Source organism: Hypanus sabinus, chromosome 3, assembly GCF_030144855.1.
Source record: "Hypanus sabinus isolate sHypSab1 chromosome 3, sHypSab1.hap1, whole genome shotgun sequence".
Taxonomy (NCBI): Eukaryota; Metazoa; Chordata; class Chondrichthyes; order Myliobatiformes; family Dasyatidae; genus Hypanus; species Hypanus sabinus.
Genome location: NC_082708.1, coordinates 63,572,187 through 63,597,756, shown reverse-complemented (window position 1 = coordinate 63,597,756; position 25,570 = coordinate 63,572,187). Strand labels below are relative to the sequence as shown.

Genomic DNA, 25,570 nt, shown 5'->3' with positions numbered 1-25,570 from the left:
TCATTTAGAAAATATTCTACCCTTTTATTTCTTCTTCTGAAGTGCATGACACTGTAGTCCATCTGTCACTTCTTTGCCCATTCTCCTATTCTATCCAAGTCCTTTTGTAGGCTCTATAACTCCTCAAAACTACCTGCCCCTAATTTCGTATCATCCTCTAACTTTGCCACAAAGCCATCAATATTGTCATCCAGGTCATTGACATATAATGTAATAAGTGGCCCCAACACAGACTCCTGTGGACCACTAGTCACTGGCAGCCAACTTGAAAAAGGCTCCCTTTATTCCCACTCCTTTATTCATGATAGTATCTTTCCGGTAATACCATAGAATTTTAACTTGTTAAGTAGACAAGTTGTTTGGCACCCTGTCAAAGGCCTTGAAAATCCTAGCATACAACATCCATCGATTTGTCTACCTACTTGTTATTACTTCAAAGAATTCCAGTAGATTTGTCAGGCAAGATTTCTCTTGAGGAAACCATGCTGACTGTGGCCTATTTTTCACGTGCCTCCAAGTATCCTGAAGTAAATAATGAAAGTGTATGAAAGTGTTCTTTTGCAGCTCATTCAATATATAAATAAATAAAAGCAATTCTTAAGATCTCACCAATTTATAGATTTCTTTTAATAACAATAGAATTAATGGACAGATTAAAAACTGGAAAGACAAGGCAAATTTCTGCTGTACTGGTCACACCTGGCTCATAAACATCTCCAGATTCTATTGCAGCTCTTTTGTGTTTCAGGCAATCAGACACAGCAGAAATGCACCTCCAAATTCAGTATTATTTTAAAAAAATAAAGCCATCATTAATCTTCCCTTAAAAATTATATTGTTCAGCAATGGCCCAAAACTTTTAAAATGATTTGTCATCTTCAAAAAATTCTGTGCTCGCTGCAAATAGTTCTGGTGAATAACAACCTAATGCCTCACTTTCTGCAAAAAGTGTGTGAAAAGTAGTTGACATGCTTTTGTTCATTTTTAAACCTTCCCCAATCTGAATTTTTTTTGAAACAAGTGGCCCCAGTCTTTCTGTTCTCTTTTGAGAAACATTTGAATTGATGAATTTTCGTTGTAATGATGGTGTGGTACAATTTCCTGCAGGTGTCCTTTTCATAAATACGTAGCCTCTGAAGTGCTTGCTACCGTCTTTCCCTTTGTTGCTCTCCGTTGTAATTTTTGAGTGACTAGTTTCCATAGCAGCAGCACTAGCGTGTGACACATTTTTAAATAATTCAAAGCCTTGTGAACTGCATACATCAGAGACATATGAAGAAAAACGAGATATTAGTTGTGTTTTGATTGTTGAAGGCGGAATCCATTCATCAGCATCATTTACAAAGGACTTGCTAACTGGTCTGTTGTCTAACAAGGAAGACTTTGATGAACTAGAGACTTGGTTATTCAAAGACACTTTTGGAATTTGCAGTGACTGCTGCTGAAAATCATTTTTTGAAAAAACTACTTGCTTCTGTTCAAAAATAGCTTCCTTTGGGCAGGGCTGAACATAGGGTGACATTTTGAAAGCCTTTTTTTCATCTACCCCAAAACACTTGAAATGCTTAACTCTTGAAATAGGTGTAGACTGAGAAAATGGAATATAGTCTTGTGAATCTGGAAAGTCGCATTTAATTAGTTTCTGTGAATCATTTTCTGGAGAACTATTGTTGACTTGGTTTATTATCGTATCAGAGGCTGTATCTGAAAAATACAGGGAAATATTACACTGCTGGTCATTAGGCTTGCAGGCAGTTTTACTACCTAGTTTAGGTACAGATTTCCGAGATAAAATACTTGGGTTTCTATTGAAACATAATGGTGTTTCCTCTTCATAGCCTCCTACATCACTGAAGAGTTCTCTAGAAACATCGTATTCTTCAGTGCTGGTGCACAAATTTTGGAATAAGTTATTTTCATTTTTAAAGATGGATCGTGTCCAAGATCTGTAGAAAGGTTCCTGGTTACATTTATTGGAGTTGTGTTCTAGATCTTGAATTTGGCTATAAAAGTTTTCCCCTTTTGTTAGCCACCTCTTGGAAGAAGTCAATGGTGTTTGAACATCAGCATTACTTACTGCATAAGAATTACTTGTATCTTGTCCCTTAACTGCATGTCCAGTTGGAAAAGTTACACATTCACCTGCCTGGTTGTCTTGATGGCTCTGCACCTTTGTCTGGATTATCTGATCAGAATAATTTTTGCAGTTATTTACATTTATAGGGCTTAACAAAACAGTGCAAATCTTTCCAGTTACCACTGGATTGGGAATATGTGCAGCACAAGTAACATCCCTTGTCCAGAGGAGTGGTGCTTCTGGAGAAAACAGCATCTCAGTGACATCATTTTTGAAACCATCTGCAAGAACTAGGTGGTCTATAGTATCATTCAGATCGTGAGAATCACCACTGGAGCTCCTTCTGTTTTTAGTTCTTCTAACTTTCAGCAATTTGGTAGAATTCTTTCCAGATCTCCTCTGCTGTCCTGGCATTCCAGAATGTTTATCAGTTTCTAGTTTATTTAAAGAACAGGAATGGATGGCAACATCATTCACCTTGGTAGGTGCATTTTCTTTATCACATCTCTCCAAATCTGCTTCAACTTTTGCTATAAATTCACCTAAACTTTCTGAAAAAGGCAGTTCATCCCATAATAAAGAATCATCACAATCCAGTGGACAACTTTTGTCAGAGGGCAAGATTACATTGCCGTTCCAATTGGACATCGAATCCTCTAATTTCTGTAAGCAAAGTATTTGGTTATCAAAACTGGTCTCCAGACAGTCCTCTGCTAACTCAGAACTGGTATAATATTGATGTGTACATTCATTTGCAGTTAGCCTATGTGATTCTCTACAAGATGGGAGGCTGCCAATTGTATTTGAATTGCATCCAATACTGTCACTACTATTTAGAGAAAGTGAAGCAGCATAAGCTCCAAAGATTTGTTTTTTGTATTTCCTTCTACAGGTTGTTCCCTCTTCATGTTCAAGTGAGGTGATGCTCCTCTTCGAACTAACCCTGCTAGTTCCTGCAATCGAAAGCTCTTCAACTGTAGCACAATCACCAGAGAAGAAAGTTAGTGCAAAATCTTGCTGCCAAGGGTTTGTCAGTTGACTAGCACCAGTTAGCTGTGTGGAACCGGATAAACTGTTGAACTTGGGAGTAGACTGGTCAATGCTAATAAATGGGCTAGCAGATAGTACTGAAGTGGAAGACAAATCTTTGGGACGGATTGAATCCAAGAGTTTCTTGTAATAATTAATTACAGTGCAGCCATAGACTGTAGTGTTAGGCACTGCAATTTGGCAAGCTATCAGGTGTTTTTTACATTTATTTTTCCTGGTGGTAGATTGCAAGGTGCTTGGAGAAAATGACAGTACACTGGTTTGGGATTTAGATGTCTGTAAAGAGGAAAAAAAAATCAGGTTGTTAGATAAATCATTAAATAACAACTGTACAGCAGCCAAAGATTTTAAACTGCCACTGAAGATTACATTGAGCAAGCTCCACCCTTAAAGCATTCTTGTATTCTTTGTGTGGTTACAACAGTATCAGGCCAGCCAAACACTTTTATATGCTCTGCCATTTAATAAAATCATGGTTAATCAACCTTGATCTCAATATCACTCATGCACCATTTCCCTTGACACTTTAACAGTTCAAATACCCATCAATCTCTCTACTCAATGACTCCATCTCCACAGCTCCCATAATCCATGAGAAAATAAATTTCTCCATGGCTCCACACAGAATAAGATCCCTTTTTTTTAAAAAAAAAATATAAATTCCAATGACAAATCTTTAAGCATCAAACATCCCAGAAACCTACTGAACCTTTTCAGGACTTATCCGAAGTATGAAGACAAAAGCTATGTTTATTATTCTGCAGCTAGTTTCACTAATGCTCAGCAAAACTGCATTAAAACTACCTTACCTTCATACAGTACTCCGTATAGTAAAGGACTATATTCCATTAACTTTCCTTGTTAAATATGTACTAACCTTCTGTACTTCATACGCTATGGCCCTCTGAAACACAATTCAAGTCCATTTAATAATAATTTGGTTTTCCACTCTTCCTTCCAAAGTGGATTACTTCACATTTTCTCACATATTCTGTCTGCCAACTTCTTATCCACTCACTATCTGTCATGTTGCTGATTTGAACTCCTCAGAATTTGATACCATATCATTCTGTGAATGGAAAAGATGGACAACTCTTTCCAACAAATCACTAACAGACTGTCTTCATCAGAGACCTCAGCCTTGATCTTTATGATATTCTACTAGTTACTGACTGTCATACTGATAATGACCCATTACTGGTTAGCCAATCCCCTACTTATGCCTATGTTACTCCCAAACTCCTGCATCCTTATCTTGTGAGTAGCCTTTCTACATTCCCAGTAACACAAGACTGATTATATATGCAGAATGGATAGTAATGAGAACTTACTGTACTAATGCGTGAACTAATTATCAAACTTTCAGATTATCTACTGCACACATAGAAGCTATTGTTCTTATATTACTTGCTAGTTCACTCATTATTCTTGTTTAAAAATTATAACCCAGAATTGTAAAACTGAAGTATCCATTTTAAAAGAAGTCAACGTGAGGTCCACTGGCTGCAAAAATGACATGTACATTGAACGTGTTATGGAAGATTCTGAACAATAATTTCCCTTGATTCTGAATCACTGAACAATACAAGGGGTTTGTCATTCTAACAAGTTATATTTGTCAGAATGGTGTTTATTCTCAGTCATTTATCAATTATATAAATTGACTGATGATACCCTGCATAACTTAAAGGGAACAGAAGACAAACTAAATAATAAAACTAACAGTGACTGTGATCTGCTGCATGAGTTTAATAGTTACTTTAGCTTGAAGAGAGCGTACAAGAATATTCAGTCTCTATTTTTCCTCTCCAATTGTCTTGGGCTTATGTTGTATTTACTTCTGAATACACAACATCCCTTGAGATAAGGAATCTCATGACTTAACGCATATAGCATTACAATTACACAGACAGCTAAAAGACCAATATTTTTCCTATTTTACGTGTAATATCCTCTAATCTTGCATGTATCATGTTCTAAGTATGAATAAATAGCAAAAAGATCAACATAACAAACAGATGTAAAACAGCATACTAGATTCAAAAATAAAAACAGAAAATGCTGGAAAGTGTAAGGGTTATTGCTTCAGATTAAAGATCTTTCATCAGAACTTAGTTTACCAGCTTGCTGAATCCTTGATTTAAAAAAAAACATTTTAAAGACTGCCTTCTGGCTCTTTTAAACCATGCAATTCTTGGTTAAATGTTTTGTCATTGAAGAGGAGACAAAAGAAAAACTAGGAGCAATTTTGTTCAGAATGCAAATATTCATAAAAGTTGCTCTTCAATATCAAAAGTTATTTTTTGGTAAAATTTATTGGAGGGAAACTTATTGTCTATTCATTACAGAAAATTGACCTTCTGCTAAACCTCCCACCCCCCCCACAAAATTCATGTTTGTTAAATCATTTTATGGTGTCCAAATATGGTGATTATATGTTAATTTATAAAACCAACCATAATCTAAAACTGGCTCATGAATTTCAAGTTCAAGTAAGTTGTAAACAGAGTCAAATGCACATCTCTTGGATTAATCAGAACTATTATCAGATCACTGAATGAAATAAAGTACTTTTCATTTTTGCCAAAATGCACCCAATAGTCTTCCTGTAGGGGTGAGAGGGAAGGTCCAGCCGTACTGGCATATACTTAACCAATAATTACCTTCACTCCAAATATAAAACTTCTCCCAACAAAGCAGTGTTCCACAGCTTGAACCAACAGATCCTGAACTCTCTCTTCCTCTGGTTCTTGAAGATCTTTCTTGAAAGCTTCACAGTATCTAATTGGAATTGAATACACTACATAAGTTGCAAGCAAATAGCCTGATACCAGAGCTAAATGTCAACATCAAGGATGAAGGATTAGAGATTTACTGGAATGAAATACCATTTATGTGCAGTCAGATCATTAAGTTATATTAACAGGTTGATTTGAACTTTGTGATGAGGTGATTGTGTTGCATCACAATCTGATATGAAGCATCCAGTGCACAGATTGCAAAAGGCTGCAAAGGGTTAGAGCTGGCTGAGTCTATATCACAGATATAGACCTCCCTGCCATGAAAGATGTCTTCAAGAGGAAGTGCCTTAAGGCACCACCCGTCATTAAGGATTTGCACCATTTGGGACACGTCCACTTCTTATTCCTACCAGAGCCGGAATACCCACCCCCAATGAATTAGGAACAGTTTCTTCCTTCCAACATCAGATTACTGTATGGTCCATAATCATGATTAGCTTTTGTAATTTATAGTTTTTGTCTCCAACTGCACTGCTGCTGCAAAACAAATTTCACATCATATGTCACTGATAAATCTTGTTCACCACTGTGATACAAGAAATTCAGAGATCTGTGGTTGGGAGATCCCCGTTTTTCACTGTCAGGCCTCAGCCCACAAAATCCTTTGGATACAGCAACAGTGATGTCAACAATTCAGGTTGAGTAGTTAATTCTGTTGAAGCTTCTTCCAAAAATGCAATTTTAAAGAAAGGAAACTTAATTTTTCCAGAAACCTATCTTTTAAATAAAGATGGGAATCTGCATCAGATTAAGGTAGAAACAAGTCTTTTTTTTTAAAAAAAAATTGCAATTCTCTTAAATTAAGATATTTAAAAGACTAATAGTTTTTTTTATTAGGGCCAGAGTGGTACAACAACTTTGGGTAGGTACTTCTTAACACTTTCAGTGTTTTTATAATAAAATAGTTTAGAAATGTCTGAAATTCTCAACAGTTCAATAATTTCTATTAGTGTAGTTAACAAGGTTGCAGAGCCAGGAAGGAAAATTTCAGATTTTGCAATTACAACTGTGCAGGTACAGTATATACTTCTGACATAGATGTTTGATCTGCTTTATAATATTTAACACAAATTTTGGGCTAATTGACAATCATGAAATTATAAAACTTGAGTGTTCAGGTGACATAATTTAGAAGAACAAGATTTTTTAAAAAAAGATCAGATTTGTTTTATGTACAAATGAAAATATACAGTAAAATATGTCATTTGCATCAAATGCACAAGTATTATGATGAGCAACATACAAGTGTCTTCATGTTTCTGGGGCCAACACAGCATGCCTACAACTCACTAATCCTAATCTAATGCCTTTGGAATGTGGGAGGAAACCAGAACACCCATAGGAAACCCATCGTAACATGTTGCACAAATCACTACACCATCATGTCACTAATATAATTAAAACTGAAATGACTTTACATCATTTACTGTAAATTAATTGCATCTTTTGTTCTAATGAGAAATTTAACATGTTGATTAGATTTTATTTTCTGCAAGAGAAAAAACCCCAAGGGATCTATTAATATAAAATCCATAAAATACCATAAATGTATTCTGAAAATGATTCAAAAGACCAATATAAAATCAGTGGCTGTGACTGGAGATTTGCAGCACAACAATGTGAAATTTAGATCAGACCTAGGATATAGAACAGCATAGCACAATACAGCCCTTCGGCCCACAATATTATGCTGAACTTTTAATGTGCATCAAGATCACTTTAATGGCTCTTCTTATATTAGCCAGCTCATATTACCCATTTCTGTCCTTGGCAAACAACACTGGCTTAACAGTGTTGGCTAGTACAGAGATTGATATCGAAGACTGAAGGTCTATTGGCAGTCCAGAAATCGAAGCTCAAAGGCCAAAGCCCGGAGACTGGAGGCCAGTCCTGGAGTTAGTTACTATCCATGTGTGGGAGGGTGGAAAGGGGCTTGTTTTGCTGTCGTGTTCTGTGTTGATCTGCCAAGCTTTCTGGTCTTGCTATGCTAGCACCAGAACGTGCAGCGATGCTTGCGGGCTGCCCTGAACATATCCCTGGGTGTGTCGGTTGTGAATGCAAACAATGCATTTCAATCTATATTTCCATGAATGTGATAAATACATCTATCTCTGCCTCTGATCATCTTACATACATCTATCAAGTCACCTCTCATCCTCCTTTGCTGCAAAGAAAAACCCCAGATTGATCAATCTTTCCTCATAAGACATGCTCTCTAATTCAGAGAGCATCCTGGCAAATTTCCTCTGCATTTTCTCTAAAGCTTCCACATCTTTCCTATAATAAGGCAACCAGAACTGAACAAAATACTCCAAGTGTGGTCTAACCAGTTTTAGAGAACTTAGATGATAACTCGGTCCCACATTCCATAACCAAGGAAGGAAATTAAAGTCTTTGAAAGAAAGTCACTCTGATAAATCAGAATGATACTTCAAGGGTTATGATGAGAGTTTACAGAATCTGGATTTTTATTCTCTGAATATTGTAACATTAAAAGGTAATTGAAGTTAAGGTAAAGGAGAATTAATAGATGACTATTTCTGGTGGTTTCAGAACCTGGAATTAGGTGTGTCCAAACATTAAAGACAATACTTTCTGGATTTAAACTGTGAAACACTTCTACTCAGAAAGGATGAAGGAAATTTGCAACTTTTCCAGAAGTTACCATTGAAGCCAATTAAGTGTTACCTTTTATTAACCAAAGGCATTAATTAATGGTAGTGTTTGATCACAGATCAGCAGTGGTCTTATTTAAAGTGAAACAATTAAACAGGCCTTCTCTTCCTCTAATGAAATAACAACAACTGGGCACACGTCAATAGCTAGAGTACTCAGTACTTGATGCATGACAATATATTTAATGCCATACCTTCTGGAATGAGGTAGTTATTTGAGGACCACTAAGGGGGAAAAAAAATCTAATGTTCTTGCAAACAGGATGGGCATTTTTTCAGTTCAAACTTTTTATTAAAACCAACTATTGCTTACCCTTTGATATTCAAACACACAACTGTTTTAGAGGGAAATGGATACATGTAGCTACTTATACATTTGAAAAGAACTTCAATTAAAGGTATTATATAAAGTGCTGAGGCATAGTTTGGAGATTGTACAAAAAGAAAGGTTGGCTGAATTAACAGATTTAGGCGAGTTGATATGAATGAATGGAAAATAAGCCTCTTGCATCTGTAAAAGACAAGATTTTGGGAAGGAATCCAAAACAAGTAGTCTGGGTTGAAAGCATACTCCCCAAAATGGGATAAAGTGTTTTTTGAAGGTCAAAGTTGGAGAAAGAGCTTAAGATATGCAACTTTGGTGCTGGACTATGTAAAATACAAAGCCTTTAAAAAGCATTCTGACAGGCAGTTTGAGTTTAAGTCTTTGAAAAATCAGGAATCAAAGGTCAAAAGACATTGGTAAAGAGCAAGTGGGATAGCAAGAGGGAGGCAAAGTTTTCAATAAGATACTGATAGGTTAGCCAGGAGAACTGAAGTTGGAGATAAGGGTTTCAGTGACAGATTAGCTGGGGAATGTTGTTAAGATGAATGAAACAGAAGAATCATGATGCAAGAGTGAACTGGACTTTGAGAGTATAAAGAAGGTGGCATAGCAGGAGGCAGTGGTTGTAGAAGGAAAGTGAGTTATGACAAAGGGACATTTTGTGGCAGCAGCTATGATTATGGCTTTTCTTTTCCTTATAATGATGCAAAATAGTGTTGAATGGAGTCACGTGGGCACTGGGCAAGATGGCTGCACATTAGTGGAGTTCTGACATCCCACCATGAAATTATATTAATTAGAGCATATTTATCCTGCCTTGTCCGGATACAGCTAATAACAACTTTGTGAGATAACTCTGTATGATGTCAAGACCTTCTAGGAACGCTACAATGAGTCATGTGGCTACAAGAGAAGAATCCGAAGTTCAAGCCACACTAACGACACAGACGAACCAAGGCTCCAGCACGGAGAATTTACTGACTGAGGTAAGTAGTACGAGTTCCACTTTACTCATGGTGGCTGCTGATGAATCTACGATTAAGGAAACGACAATGGAGTTGAAGAACTCCGTCAATGCCATTCAAGAGAGGCTGACCGAAGCCAAGTGCCGACCCTCCAGTGTGGAGGACACTACTGTGCAACTGGTGGGTGCCAGCGAGCAGAATAATAAACGCTTGGACCTGCTGTGGAACTGTGTCAAGGAGCTTGAGAACAGGAGCAGATGCAACAACATCAGGCTGATCGGTCTAAAGGAGGGTGCGGAAACTGGTGGTCTGATGAAATGTGTGCAAAGTATCACGTCCAAAGGATTTGGCATCGAACTGAACGCAGAGTTTGAGATTGAGAGGATGCATTGGGCCCCAGCTCCTAGGCCGGGCAAGGATCACAACCCCCCCCCCCCCCCCCCCCGGAAAATGCTGCAAAAATTCAACATGAGGTATACACTCGCTTATCCAGCAGTTCTACACTTCACATGGAAAGGGAAAAAAAAAAAATTCTTTACTACTGCTACGGAAGTAGAGAAATTCATCCAGGAAAACTGCAGTGCTGGCGCTGATTGAGAGACAGGATATAATCACAGTAATAGGAGGAGATAACTTTTTAGGTATAATAGGGTGGGTGGGGAGCTGGATAAAGCGGTCTGATTAGGGCTAGGCTTACTAGCCAGCACAGCACTTTGTGGACCATATCATGTGTCTTTTTCTTTTCTGTTTCTTTGTAGAGTTTATCCTGCCTGTTCGTTTTTATTTGTTAGTTAATCAGGCAGGAATATATTATCTTTATGTTTTTGGGTTATGTTGGTTGTTTACTTGTTGTTTGAGAGCATAGCATTTCCAGCGTTTGTTGGTAATAATTGAGCATGGGGATAGAGTACAGCAGGTTTTTTTTTGGAGTTTTCATTTTATTGCATTCCAGACTCAGCCATCCGGGAAAATGTATATTTTTGCACACATGTGCATGAAGTTTAGGACATGAAAAGTTAATTTCATATCATGGATCATTAATGGGTGTGGAAACCCAATCAAGAGGAAAAACATTTTATCAACCTGAAAGGTAAACAAATTGATGCTGCATTTGTCCAGGAAACACATTTTAAAGATATTGAAGCACTGAAATTTAGAAGAGAATGGATGGGCCAGGTATTCTATTCATCATTTAATAGCAAACAAAATGGGACAATGATTTTAGTTAACAAAAAACTTAGTTTTGTATTGCTTCGGGAATTTAAAGACAAGGAATTCAGGATAATTTGTATAGATGCACTTATTAATGGGGTGAAGGTAGTATTTTGTAACATACATGCACCTAATAAGAAAGACCCAGACTTTCTCAACAAGGTGAATGAAATTTTAGGTACCAAGGAAGGAAAAATAATTTTAGCAGGAGACTTTAACCAAGTAATGGACCCTGCTATTGATAAAAGCAAATTTCAGACATCGCCAGTACCTAGGGACAGGGCTGCCTTACATCAACTTATTGAGCATATTGGTCTGGTGGATATATGGCAATTGGTGAATCCATCCAAAAAAGGATATACATTTTTCTCTCATCGACACAAATCCTACTCTAGAAGAGATTTTTTTTCTAATATCCAACTCCATTGTTGACCAGGTTGTAAAATTGGCCCAATAACATTATCAGACCATGCACCAATTGAAATTCAAATTGATTTAAATACTGAAAGGGGAAGGAGGGGTAGGTGGCGAGTGAATACCATGCTGTTAAAAGATGAGGATTTCAGTGATAAGTTGGCTGAGGATCTGACTTTGTTTTTTTAATTGAACGTAGGGAGCACAGTAAAGCTGTCCTCTGTTTAGGAGGCATAAGAGGAAAATTAATAGCACAAACATCTAAAAGGAAGAAAGAAAGTATGGAGCAAATAAAAAACCTGGAAGCAGAAATAACCACATTGGAAAAGGTCTTATTAAGACAATATAGCGATGACTTATACAAAGATCTCTACAATTTGAAATTCCAGCTAAATAACATATATAACAAAGAAGCAGAATATGCATTACTTAGATTAAAAACAAGTTTCTACTAAGGTGGTGACAAAGCTGGTAAACTGCTGGCATGATATTTAAAGCAGCAGAATACGAATAGTATTATATCTGTAATTAAGAAAGGGGATACATTAGTGTCACCATCTAAAGAAATAAACGAAGTCTTTGAACAGTTCTATGAACATTTATATGCATCTCCATTTAACCATGATCAGGAGGAGTTGAATCAGTTTTTTGCTAACATAAAATTGCCTACAGTATCCCCACAACAAGCTGAGTCCTTGGATGCCCCAATTACTGAGGGTGAGGTCAGACGGGCTATTGTGGCTATGAAAATGGGGAAATCTCCGGTATGGATGGCTTCCCAGTTGAATATTATAAGAAATCTCTGGACATATTGGCTCCTATTCTAATAAAAATCTATTCAGAAGCATTTAATTTGAAATCTTTAACTAATACATTTAATGAAGCACTAATATCATTGATCCCAAAAAAAGACAGGGATACAATAGATCCTATCAACTATAGACCTATAAGCTTAATTAATGTGGACTGTAAGATACTGACTAAAATACTGGCTTTGCAATTAGAGAAAGTTTTGCCATTTATAATTAACACTGACCAGGTTGGCTTCATTAAAGACAGATCCCCAACTGACAATTTAAGGAGATTACTGCACTTAATATGGCTGAACTCCCCAAGTAGTATCCCAGTTACTGCCATCCCCCTGGACGCCGAAAAGGCCTTTGACAGGGTTGAGTGGAGATTTTTTGACCACAGCCTTGTCATTCTTTGGGTTTGACTCTATCTTTAAATCATGGATTAGAATTTTGTATAAAAACCCTAAGGTTGCAGTTATCACAAATGGTATCATATCCCCATTTTTTAACATTTCACAGGGTACACGCCAAGGCTGCCCCCTCTCCCCACTATTATTTACAATTTTTTCAGAACCATTGGCAATCATGATTAGAGCAGGAGTGAAGGGAGGCAGAAAGGAGCATAAGCTGATGCCATATGCTGACGATATTTTATTACTGACCTTCCTAATTCCTTACTCCCACTAATTAAAACAATTCAATTATATTCTGAGGTATCTGGTTATAAAGTCAACTGCAGTAAATCTGAGGCTATGCCAATATTGAAATTGTGTTATTCAAATTCAGTATCTCAGTTTAATTTCAGATGGGTGCTAGTTGGAATGAAGTATCTAGGGGTCAAACTCAGTCAGAATTTGGATGAAATAATTACTTTAAATTATGATCCATTATTGAGTAGGATAAGAAATAATCTGGATAAGTGGAGGGCACTGACACTGTCACTCTGGGGTAAAGTCAATGTAGTTAAAATGGTCATACCACCTCAGTTTAACTATCTTCCTATAATGTTTCTTTTAAATATTTCAGATCTGATCTACAAGCAATACAACAGAATTATCAGTGATTTTCTATGGGATAAGAAGCCCAGGATTAAAACAAGTAAAATGTGTATGTCCAGGGATGTGGGTGGGCTCAGTCTACCAGATGTCAGGGCATATAAATTATCCTTTGAAATGACCAAATTAACTAAGCATTGGGACAGGGTTGATGTTGCTTTAGACTGGGTAATTATAGAACGGATCCTGACTGCACCACATTCTCTCACAACATGTGGAAAACAAGACTAATCTAAATTGTATACTATTTCACTCAAGGAGTGTGTGGAGTACAATTCATAAAGCTTGTAGAATGTTACATTTAAACCAGTTATACTCCTCGCTCTAGAATAAACTTGAGATATGCATTGGGAAAAGAATGTTGTACTGGAAAGAATGGAAGATTAAAAGGGTAAATACAGAAGGTGATCTGTATGAGAATGGGATTTTTATGTCATATGTGGATTTACAGAAGAAATATAACTTTGTAGATAAAGGGAATTTTTGGAAGTATTTACAAATAAGACATTGCGTTAGTAGTATATTCAAGAACAGTGACCCACAAAGTAACTGAATACTTTATATTACCACAGGAAGTTCATAAAGCATCAATGTTTTATAAAATATTCAAGCACTCTGTGGGTGAATGATGTAACAATCTCAAAGCAGTATGGCAGAAGGATCTTCGAAGCGGTATTGAAGATAATGAATGGTCAAATATTTTATCAAATGAGGGTAGACATATTAGGGAAGCAAGAGGGAAATTTATTCAGTATAAGATAGTACACAGATATTATTGGACCCAACTAGACTCTACAAAATGGGGATTGTTGATAATAATTTATGCTGAAAATGTAAAAAATGAGGTGGGCACATGTTTTCACATGATTTGGGAGTGTTCCATAGTTCGTCTATTTTGGTGTAAAGTTCTTGATTTGTTGGGGAATTGGTTGGGTCCTACACTGCCCTCGTGCCCACGGCTTTGTCTCCTGGGTGATAGGACAATGATACCTAATGTAAACAATGACAAGTTTACTATTTTAAAGGTGGGTCTCATCACAGCTGCAAGAATTATATTGCAAAACTGGAAAAAACCCAGATGTCCCACTGTGAGGGAATGGACTGAGGAAATGTTTAAGATTTCATCATATGAACACATGTTAGGAAGAATTAACAGTGAGGGAGAAGTGCAAGATGCGTGGGATCAATTTTGGTTGTACGTTAATTTAAACGTAAATTAGAACTTTTTTCTGTTTTTTATGTTTTCCTGTCATGGGGTGGCTGTGTAAATATGCTGTACTGTATCTGCTCTATGATATGCTGTGCCTCTTTGTAAAATAAGAATACATAATAATAAAAATTGGAATAAAAAAAAAGAAAATAGTGTTGAACAAAGTGCCTGATAGGATAGTGGAATGCCTGATAGGATAGTGGAATGGCAGAGATGGTAGAGATGTAGAGCTAGATATTATCAGTGATCAGGTGAAAACTTATGAAATACAGTGGATTCCAATCAATTGGGTCATTGGTTAACTGGGACAGCTGATTATTTGGGACAACTCTTAAAGAACATAAATTAATCAAAAAAATAGCTGGAATTCCCTTCATTTATTTGGGACAGGAAACTGTTGCCAGTTTCTAACTAACGTCATTCACGTGTGCTTGTGTGGCCGTTAGACACTACACCATGCTTAGAGTGAACAGTTTTTAATAGTGGCGGTTGTATGAGTTTGTATTCAAAAAGTAGTGATTTTTGACACTGATAGTTGGTGAGAAATAAACCAGTTAAGTCAATTTAGAACTGTTTTGCTCACTGCAATTTAAGCATTCAGACTTGGAGATGCTAGAAATGCCAGGAGTGAAAAATGAAACAACTTCATTATTTCAACAAATTCGAACCAAGAAGAATTTGAAAATATTGACAATCATCTTGAATGTTACCTTTGGTAACCTCCAAACATTCAGCTCTCACCTGTCGCTCCAAATAACTGTCTGCATGCAGCAGCGGCCACACTGCTTTGATGGAGACAAGATGAGGGTAGCTGACAGGTCTCGTACCCCACTGAGATAGAGATATGTCTGTCCTAGCATGTGAAGTCAGTTTTGATGGACTGGGCAGATGAGATCTACAGTGAAATCCAATGGCCAGAAAGGCTAAGTGGAGAGCAAAGAACAAGACGAAGCACAGAGGTAGTCATGGTCATCCACTGCAACCAGGGAAGACCCCAGTTGTGATGTCTAATCATATCACCTGAACCAGACTTCTGAGGTAGAGAGAATGGAACTGCAATGGCCCTTTCAGTTTAAAAACTTACCCTCAGCGTTTCCTATCATCACTGGATACAACCCACAACCACCAGTGGTATTGGTAGTGTTTGAATATGTTTGCATTTCATTTGAATAGTCATAAAACTTTGGCTAACTGGGGCAACTGCTTAATTAGGCCAAAATGTACTGGTCCTCGTGTGTCCCAATTGCAAATTCACTACATTTACAAATGTTTTGCACAGATTCAAATGTACAAGAGGTTATGGCACTTTGACATATAAAACACTGGGCACAATGATAACTTAAAGCTTTGATAGCAAAGCACTATTGCTCAATTTATTTACTTGAAAATAGTTTATTATTTTACCAATAATTATGTTCCTTTTATCTAATACATTTTTGAAATATAACTTGGAGTTACTGAGATTTGGAAGGTATTATCTTGTATTTGATCAATATTAATTTGTACTTCTCAAAAAATGATTCTAGAATCATGGTAATATACTTGATGACCAAGTCATGTATTGTTGGTCAGGCCAAACATATTGGAAGCTGGCTGCCTTAGAACGAAGAATGCAATCATGTAGATGTAACCCGTTATTATAATATTTTAGTACCAGGTGATTATTTACACCATTCATGTCCAAAGCAAGGTGACACATGACAGATCATCATACAAGCCTAAATCACTCCGTGATCCAAGAATCACAAATGCAGGCCAGGGTAAGCAACATAAAAAAGTCCCAGTTTAATGGGAATAAAATTATATATGCATATGACAAGTTCATTAAAGAATTTTAGCTAATTAGTTTGCTCTGTTTGTCAAATATTAATGCCCTTGCGGGCAAGTGGTTAATTAGGACTTTCACTTAATTTATATGACAGAAGACACCTCAAGATTCACTGGATTTAATGAGACACCTTATTTCATGCATATGCCTAGTAAGAAATATCTTCTTATTAAAGATAAAGCTTTATTTTTGCCACTCTAGTTTTTAAACTATAGAAATTTTCACCTGAACCTCAAAGAAAAGTAATCTCTTAGTTCAGTATTCAAAAATACTTTAGGTTTTATTTTGGGTCAATTGCTAAATAACCTGGTGATCACACCGCAATTTTCAAAACAAGTTAGTTTGGATAAGATATGGTAGACTCATAGATGGTATTCAATGGATTTAAAGTTTTACCTGTGTAGAAATCCTGCTGCTGCTCCAAAATAAGGTTCAAGACAGCTTCCAAAGACGGTAATATTAAATATTTCACATTTTTCCGCAACTTTTACAGAAAGTCTGTATCTGTAATTTACATTCTGCACTATTGACAAACAATCTTTTTTTGGGCACTGGAATCTACAGGGGGAAAAAATAGATTGAATTATTCTGTTGTTTCATAAAACATATTTCAACTTGAAAACTGCTCCTTATGTTGTGAGCTATGGAGAACTGGGTACACAGGGATACATTCATAAATATCAAAGGCAATAAAATGGGACTTTTACTCAAAGCTAAATGTGGTATATCACACACTTGGTTAGGAACAAAGAGCTGTAAATGCTGAAAGCCTGGGGTTGGGGTGGAGAGGGCAGTGTATATGGGGAGACAGGACAAAATGCTGGAAACACTCAGCAGGCCAGGTAACACCTGTAGGAAAGAAATCAGGTTAACATTTCATTCCAATACCTTTCAAACTAGTGCAGGTTGTAGACAACAGATTAAATGATGCAAAGAAAAAAGGCAAGAATAATAACACAAAAATAAAAGAGAATGTTGATAAGGCAAATAAAGAAAACAAATGATCACTATAGCTGTTATTGAGAGAAGCAGAATTGTGATCCGAAATAACAAAAGGAAAATACTGTGGATGCTGGAGATCTGAATAGAACATAGTTAATCAATGTTGCTAGCTTTTTCTGAGTTTGCTGAAATCAATATTTAGCCTGGTAGGTGTATTGTGCCTAATTCAGTCTTTGTGCTCCTCATCAATCTAGTATAGAGAAAGCCTACTTAAGCTATTTATGATTTACTTGAGAGCTTCAGCACTGAAATTAAATAACATTCCAGCCTTTTCTTTGGTTTTGGAAATTCTAATAAGAATTGATGAAATTAACTAAACTGTTTTCTGTAACACTTAATGTAACGTAGAATAATGATATGTTTGAGTGCCTTCACAGAAGTATTCAGAAACATCGATTAGGCTGCAAATTAAATGCTGACCTTTACTGAGGGTTTTGAAGAAAAGTCTCAGAGGTTATACAAATCTATGGTGAGAGCAGATTTTATCTCATTTCTGGTGAAAACATATACTAGCCTTTAACGTCAGAGTGGATTGACCAGATTGTTTGACAGCCATTGTTTGACAGCAACATGACTGTGCTGCAATTGCCTTCAAGAACCAACGTAGAAATTATCCACTGGTCTTTGCTTCCCCTTTACTTCTACCCCCACCAACTTTACCAAATGATATCTAATTAGGGAACTGTTTGGATACAAAATCTTGCCTTTACAGTTTCTGAAAAAAAGTCTTACAAAGAAATATTTATTTTCATAAATAACATAAAATTGTACTAAGATCTTTGTTACTTTACAACACTATTAGAAGATCACTTCATAAACTAAAAAACATTGTGACCATAAAAATGGTGTTACAGTATATAATGCAAATAAAATCAAAGCTATTAAAATATTTCCTAATGCATTATATTTCAGGTGTTATATATGCAAATCAAAAATCATACAAAGATTACTGCAATATGATTATACTGGAATTTATATTCTGACCTTTATTTTCAGAACATCCTACTGTACATAATATGCAAAAATATTCAAATCACTTGTGGTTCCACAAGCAAATTCTTAGAAACCATACTGAAGATGAATTACCAGGCCAACTGCAAACTTCCTGTTTAACCACGAGCATATCTCTGACCCTATATCCTCCACTTTACCCCCATAAAACTGTCAGTCTAAAATCTCCTACCAACTATTCCAACACTCTCTTGGCCAACTGCCACCTTCTAAAATTTGTAAACCTTTGTTGCTTCACTCGTTACCCAGCAACCAAATCCAATCCAGTGACATAGCAGGCACTAGTGTCTGCTATAGAAACAAACGTGTCCAAGATCTTGAACTACATAAACAAGCTGAAACCACCCTGAGCATCTGAGAGGGAGATTGAGGAAGAGCTTCTTCTCCCAGAGAGTTGTGGAGGTGTGGAATGCACTGCCTTGGAAGACGGTGGAGGCCAATTCTCTGGATGCTTTCAAGAAGGTGCTGGATAGATATCTGATGGATAGGGTAATCAAGGGATATGGGGACAAGGCAGGGACTGGGTATTGATAGTGAATGATCAGCCATGATCTCAGAATGGCGGTGCAGACTCGAGGGGCCGAATGGTCTACTTCTGCACCTATTGTCTATTGTCTATTATGTATTCCAAGTTGATTGAGAGGATTCTAGCACTTTGTCTAAGTGATCTGCTACAATAGAGGCCTGATGCTGCCAAATGCACAATTTAAGTAAAGCCTTGGCTATGAACCTCATGTATTCACAATACAGTGGATGATGCCAACCTGAAATAAAAACCAAAGCACCTGCAAATGCTTAGCAGCTACAGGTTCATTTTCTCTATTTTTAACCACTGATTCAAGAACATTAAACAATAGCAGATTGCAAGATACAGTATCTTTAATATAATAAAGAAAAAGACACTTTTGCATTAATATTTTAGCCAAACAACCAAACAGGTTTTTATCTTAGTGTTGTGTCTCATCTGAAAGATGCCATCTATGGTAACAGTATTCAGTCATTACCTTGATGAGTCAGCCTAGGAAATATGCTGCATAATTGATGGAGGCTCCACCTACTTGCAACAATTTATGTTCCATTTTCTGTGATATACTAGTGTAACACTTAACCAACAGGCTGGTATATGTCTAGGGGAAAACCAGATCCAGCCACACACCAACCCCACCTCCCGTACACTCAGGTGCTGTGAGAATCAAGTTTATGCCTCACGCCCGCACACAGTATCAAATTCACACCAGATACCGTTATGAAATACACTTTAAAGAGTTTACTAAAACTAAAAGAGTACTAGGCAATACAATATATATGAAAGAAAAGAAAAAGCAAAAGGCGCCAACTTATCAAAGTTCAGTCGGTTTAGTGCACATTGTTGGAGCTCAACCATCGAACCATTCGACCCCTCGTCGCTTGCCTTCGACCTCCACGTCTTCACACCCGGGACCACCCCCGGTGGTCAGCCAAGCAGTGCAGCGCACGTCCACCTTCCTCGGCGTCTTCCTCCCGACTCTCTCGAAAACCCGCGAAACCCCCCCCCCCCCCCCAAAGTTCCCAGCCTCACGAGACAAAATAGCATTCCCCATTGGTTAACAAATGAATACAATCCCCATATCAGCAAGTCTAAAGCTAAACAACTGCGAGAGAAACACTGATCATTCAAAGAAGCATTCCTATTCTTAACAAACCAGAGAAGCCATTTTGAGTAACATACACAGGACATTATACACTAGGTTAGTTATGCAATATTGATTATGCTTCTAGGTCATAGTATATTGTCTAACATGGCACACATGCAAAGACTGATTCACTCCATCTATCATTGTGCTCTATCTTTATGAAAGACAAGGCCTCATTTGTCACACAGAAAACTACCAAGAGGAAAAAGTGAGAAATAGTAAAGCCAAGCATTACTAAAAGTACCGTGAATCCTCAAAATTTCTAAAATGATGGCAGGTACCTTAAAAATAAGAAAACGAAGATTTTTAAAAAGAGGAAAAGTAGCATTAAACAAAATAGCAAGATTAGTAAATTCTTTAACTTTGTTGCATTATTTCAATCTTTGGTACATACTTGCCATGATTAATAAATAACCGAGATCCACATTTCTGACACGCTGGGTACAGAAAACAGGTGTCATGAAGACACAATATTGATGCAGCAACAAAAGATCTCTTCCCATTCATGTGGTTCCTTAAGACAAGAATGTAACAAAAGATCATAATTAGTGTATTAATTAGTTAAAATACTTAAACTTGAAAGAAATGGATAACATTTCTCAAACAAGTGGAAATCTGCAGATGCTGGAAATCCAAGCAACACACACAAAATGCTGGAGGAACTCGGCAGACATTCTTCCAGCATTTTGTGTGTGTTGCATGGATAACATTTTTTATAGTTTTTCACAACAGATTAATAGCTGTGCACATTTTCTGATGACAACCTGGTTATGAATGTTAATTATAAATCTTCAATGTTCAATGTACTGGCAGATGGAAACTGGAGCAGGGACAACATTATGAAATGTTTCCAATCATATCTGTTTGAAATCAAACTGCTTTCCCAAAAATCAGTAAATTATTTTCTAAAGCAATTCATACTAAATGCATGTATCGCAAAAGCAGAGAAGCACAACTCCCTTCTTTTACAATGATCTTTCACATCATAAATAAATGTGGTTATACTTGTTTATAAGTAAATAAACCAACAGATGGTTCACTGCAATGATCCATAAAGAGAATGTGATATATTAATGATTTTGCGTATTTGAAATACTGTTCCTTAGTGCCATGGATTCTGTTACGTCTACTTTTTAGACAAAAGATCTCAACAGAAAAACAGTAAAGCAAAAATCCTGGAGTACAACATAGGAGCAACACCATTAACCCAAGTTTGCAATAGAACTAAGTAAATATATAAAAATAGCAACTTGCTGCTGTATACTTAAGTACAAATGAAACAATTCTGGGTGAGAGCAGATTGAAAGTTTAAGATGGAAATCTAAAAGTTACTGTCTCATATCTGCACAATACAATGAACATTGTAAAATTTCTCTATTATCACAGTGGTTATGAATGAATGTTAGCACAAAGATTATTAAGTAATTTCAAGGAAAAATGTAATTTAGATTTGATTCAGCTAAACAAAATCCCCAAGTAGTGGATGGCAATTTTTTTGTACAAATCACTGAGATCTAAAATTCTGAGAGTTTTATGCTGATCCAGAATGCTACACTGATTGCAGAAATTCAAGAATACCAAAACAAAATGCCAGAAGCACTTAGCAGGTCATCAGTGTCCATGAAAAGAAAAACAGAATAACTGTCTCAGGGAATTCATCAGAACTGAAAATACAGAAGAACAAGCATGTTTTGAAGATTGAGAGAAAGGCGAAAAGGATAAAATAATGGGAATATCAGTGATAGAGTCCAGACCAGCTTTAACTTGTTTTTAATATCAGCAGTTGGGGGTGGGGTGTGGAGGAAGGCAAATCATAATTAAAAACTAAAGCATCAAGCAAAGAGAGAAAAAAAAAGACCATATACCCCAAATTATTGGAGTCCTGAGGACTGAATTGTATTTGAACAGCAGAAGAGGTTGGACAAGCATAACAGGCTGAGATCAGAATGAGTGTGGTAGAAAATTAAAACAACAGGTGACTGAAGGCACTAGTGTACCAAATGGAGATGTTCTACACTCATCCACACGACATTTGATCTCTTCAATGCAGAGATTGCCACATTGTAAACAATGAAGATAAAACACTAAACTGGAAATGCAAATAAATTGCCATTTCATTTACAAGGTTTTCTTCGCCTGTATGGTGGGAAGTGAAGAAGAAAACAGAGTCATTTTTAATTGTCAATCCCAAGCATAATGACCACTGTATTTTGGGCTATGACACCGTTTCAATGATACCCTACACCAGCTTCATTTTCCGTCTGGACTTGTTTCAACACACCAACATATTTCAGCTTCAATTTGTCCTCTTACTTTTTAACACCCGTCTCAAATTTATAAGCATTTAAAGCAATAGTTACCTTGACAATTGCGTCTTCAAACTATTACAGACATTCCTTCTAATCCCATCTTTTCTGGAAGCTAAAATACTCTTGTTTTTCAGTTCTGACGCAGGACCATTAAACCAAAACGCTGCTTTTGAACAGAAGTTATCCAACTTTTTGAGATTTTTCAGCACTTCCTATTACTACTTCAGATGTTCATCACCTGCAGATATTTTACTTTTCGATGCCAGTCTTAACGAGAATTCGCGCTCCTTATGGGTCACTCTTTCCTTTTGAAATTCCCGCCGGAAGTGGTGACCTCCAATGAGGTTGCATAGTTGTCCGCTGCCTTTTAGGCCCTGAAGGTTCGGGCGCGTCGCTAATAGTCCGGATTATTTCTGTTCCGGGGCCCTTCAAACGGCTGGGTAGAGTTTCCTGTTTGGACGGTCCATGCAAGTAAGGGTAGGAAAGGTATATTAGGGCTTTTATAAGATAGAGAATGGGTCTCCACAATGCAGTATTTGCAGCCCTTTATTGTTTAATATTATGATTAATGATATTTTTTCTGAGATAGACACTGGGCTGGGTAAACCACTCTTTGTGGATAATGTAGCTTTATGGATCAGAGGGAAGATGTTCAATTTAACTGTATGTAGGATGCAATTCGCAATTAATAAGGTCGACCAGTGGGAAAATCAGTGACCAGTGATGTGCCTCAGGGATCTGTTCTGGGACCCCTACTCCTTGTGATTTTTATAAATGACCTGGATGAGGAAGTGGAGGGATGGGTTAGTAAATTTGCTGATTACACAAAGTTTGGGGGTGTTATTGATCGTGTCAGAGGTTATAGCGGGACATTGATAGGATACAAAACTGGGCTGAGAAGTGGCAGATGTTCAACCCCAATAAGTGTGAGGTGGTTCATTTTGGTAGGTCAAATATGATGGCAGAATATAGTATTAATGGTACGACTCCTGGCATTGTGGAGGATCAGAGGGATCTTAGGGTCCGAGTCCATAGGACACTCAAAGCTGCTACGCAGGTTGACTCTGTGGTCAAGAAGGCATACGGTGCATTGGCCTTAGGAGCCGAAAAGGTAATGTTGCAGTTATGTAGGACCCCAGGTCAGACCCCACTTGGAGTACTCTGCTTAGTTCTGGTCGACTCACTCTGTGGAAACCACAGAAAGGGTGCAGAGGAGATTTACAAGGATATTGCCTGGATTGGGGAGCATGCCTTATGAGAATAGGCTAAGTGAACTCGGCCTTTTCTCCTTGGAACAACGGAGGATGAGAAGTGACCTGACAGAGGTGTACAAGATAATGAGAGGCATTGATCGTGTGGATAGTCAGAGGCTTTCCCCCAGGGCTGAAATGACTAGCAGGAGAGGGCATAGTTTTAAGATGCTTGTAAGTAGGTATAGAGGATTTGTCAGGGGTAAGTTGTTTACTCAGAGAGTGGTGAGTGCGCAGAATGGGCTGCCGGCGGTGGTGGTGGAGGGGGATATGATAGGGTCTTTTTAGAGACTCCTGAATGGGTACATGGAGCTTAGAAAAATAGAGGGCTATGGGTAAGCCTAGGTAGTTCTAAGGTAAGGACATGTTCAGCACAGCTTTGTGGGCTGAAGGGCCTGTATTGTGCTGTAGGTTTTCTTTGTTTCTAAATAGTTGGGGGGTGCTACTTGAAAATTCTATTGACTTTATGTATTTGTTTAATTAGATCGGTACGTGATTATGGTTGTGTGATTTATGGATCAGCTTCATCTTCAAAGTTAAAATGTTTGGATGTGATGCAAGCTCAGGCTTTAAGACTGTGTGGCAGTGCAGTAAGTCAGCTCCTCTTTCAGCTTTACTGGTTGAAATGGGGCGATTACCCTTACAGTTGTGGAGGATGAAGTTGTTGTTAACACCCTGGGTTAACTTGAGGGGGCAGAAGAATGATCACCCCGTTAAAAGTGTGTTGGAAGACTGGAACAGCACAAGAAGAGTGTTTTTAGTTTTGGGTGGCTGAGTTCTCATCACACTAGGAATATGGGTTTGCTGGATTATGTAATTTATCCCACTATAGCATTTTCGGGAAACCCCACCATGGTTTTTTTTCCAATAGCTTTAGTTGATTTTAGGTTGCATGATTTAATGAAATCCAAGAATCCTGATATGCTCAAGAGTCTGTTGCTTCATCAGTATATTAAGGAGAATTATTGTGATATGTTAACCATTTTTACTGATGGATCAAAAGATAATGGGAAATGTCAGTGTGGCTGTTTTAGTACCTGAATTACAGATAACAATAAAGAAACATATTACTAACTATCTATCTGTGTATTCTGCAGAACTGGTCGCCATCATTTTGGGCTTACAGTGGGTGGAGGAAATCTGTCCTTGAAAAGTTATAACTTGTTCAGATTCATTTTTGGGACTGGTCTTAAAACAGGTTGTTCTAGCAATAGGTCTGATTTACTGCTGAAAGCTCTTCAATCTTTTATTTCATATTCAAAGTATTGGTCTACATGTCTTCTTCTTACGGATTCCTGCACATAGAGGTGTTGAGTGGAATCAGCAGGTTGATTGCTTGGCCAAAAAAGCTGTTAGAAGTTCATCTGTGGATATAGACCTTCCACTTATCAAATCAGAAGCCAAGGGGTTGGTGAGGCTAAGAATTAGGGGATTATGGCAAGAACTGTGGGATAATGGGAGACACCTTTACATAATACATAAAACTGTTGGATTGATGGGAGAAGGGGGTAAGACATGAAGGGAAGGAATTCTACTGACTTAGAATTGGACATACTATGTTTAATTATCCCTTGTATCTTGTTGGAAAACATCACTCTGGGATGTGTAGGTTTTGTCATCATTATGGAACAGTTGAACACATTCTTTTACAATGCGATGCATACAAGATTGAAAGAAAGCAGATGTCAGCTGCACTACTACTTTGTGGGTTGATGGTTTACTTTAAAACTTTATTAAAGTTACGGAAGTGACTTTAATTCACAATATTGCCTTTCACTATTTAAAATCTATCGGGCTTTTGGGGATAATTTAGTTTTCAGTTCATAGGGGTTTTATTTCCCAACTCTCTGTACCCCATTACAGTCCAGTTGGTGGTGGTAATGCACCTTAAGCTGGACTGCCAACTGTCATTAAAAGTC

The 25,570-nt window shown here is 37.3% G+C and overlaps 2 protein-coding genes across 3 annotated transcripts in view; one reads left to right on the top strand and one right to left on the bottom strand.

Annotated features, from left to right (window-relative positions):
• Positions 1 to 505: 505 nt before the first annotated feature.
• The window catches only part of ddias (DNA damage-induced apoptosis suppressor), a 34,335-nt gene continuing 9,270 nt past the window's right edge, over positions 506 to 25,570 (bottom strand). The window contains exons 2-6 of one of the 2 annotated variants that reach the window (XM_059964504.1): positions 22,453 to 22,851; positions 20,487 to 20,606; positions 16,803 to 16,964; positions 5,791 to 5,908; positions 506 to 3,403 (exon numbers count right to left, since the gene is read on the bottom strand). In XM_059964504.1, the coding sequence (XP_059820487.1) occupies positions 860 to 3,403; positions 5,791 to 5,908; positions 16,803 to 16,964; positions 20,487 to 20,599 (2,937 nt within the window). In that variant the 5' untranslated portion in view covers positions 20,600 to 20,606; positions 22,453 to 22,851 and the 3' untranslated portion in view covers positions 506 to 859. The remainder of the gene's footprint in view (positions 3,404 to 5,790; positions 5,909 to 16,802; positions 16,965 to 20,486; positions 20,607 to 22,452; positions 22,852 to 25,570) is intronic. The other variant, XM_059964503.1, reaches the window with a different exon arrangement.
• The window catches only part of prcp (prolylcarboxypeptidase (angiotensinase C)), a 42,093-nt gene continuing 39,354 nt past the window's right edge, over positions 22,832 to 25,570 (top strand). The window contains exon 1 of the mRNA XM_059964506.1: positions 22,832 to 22,872. The gene's annotated coding sequence lies outside the window, so the exon portion shown is untranslated. The remainder of the gene's footprint in view (positions 22,873 to 25,570) is intronic.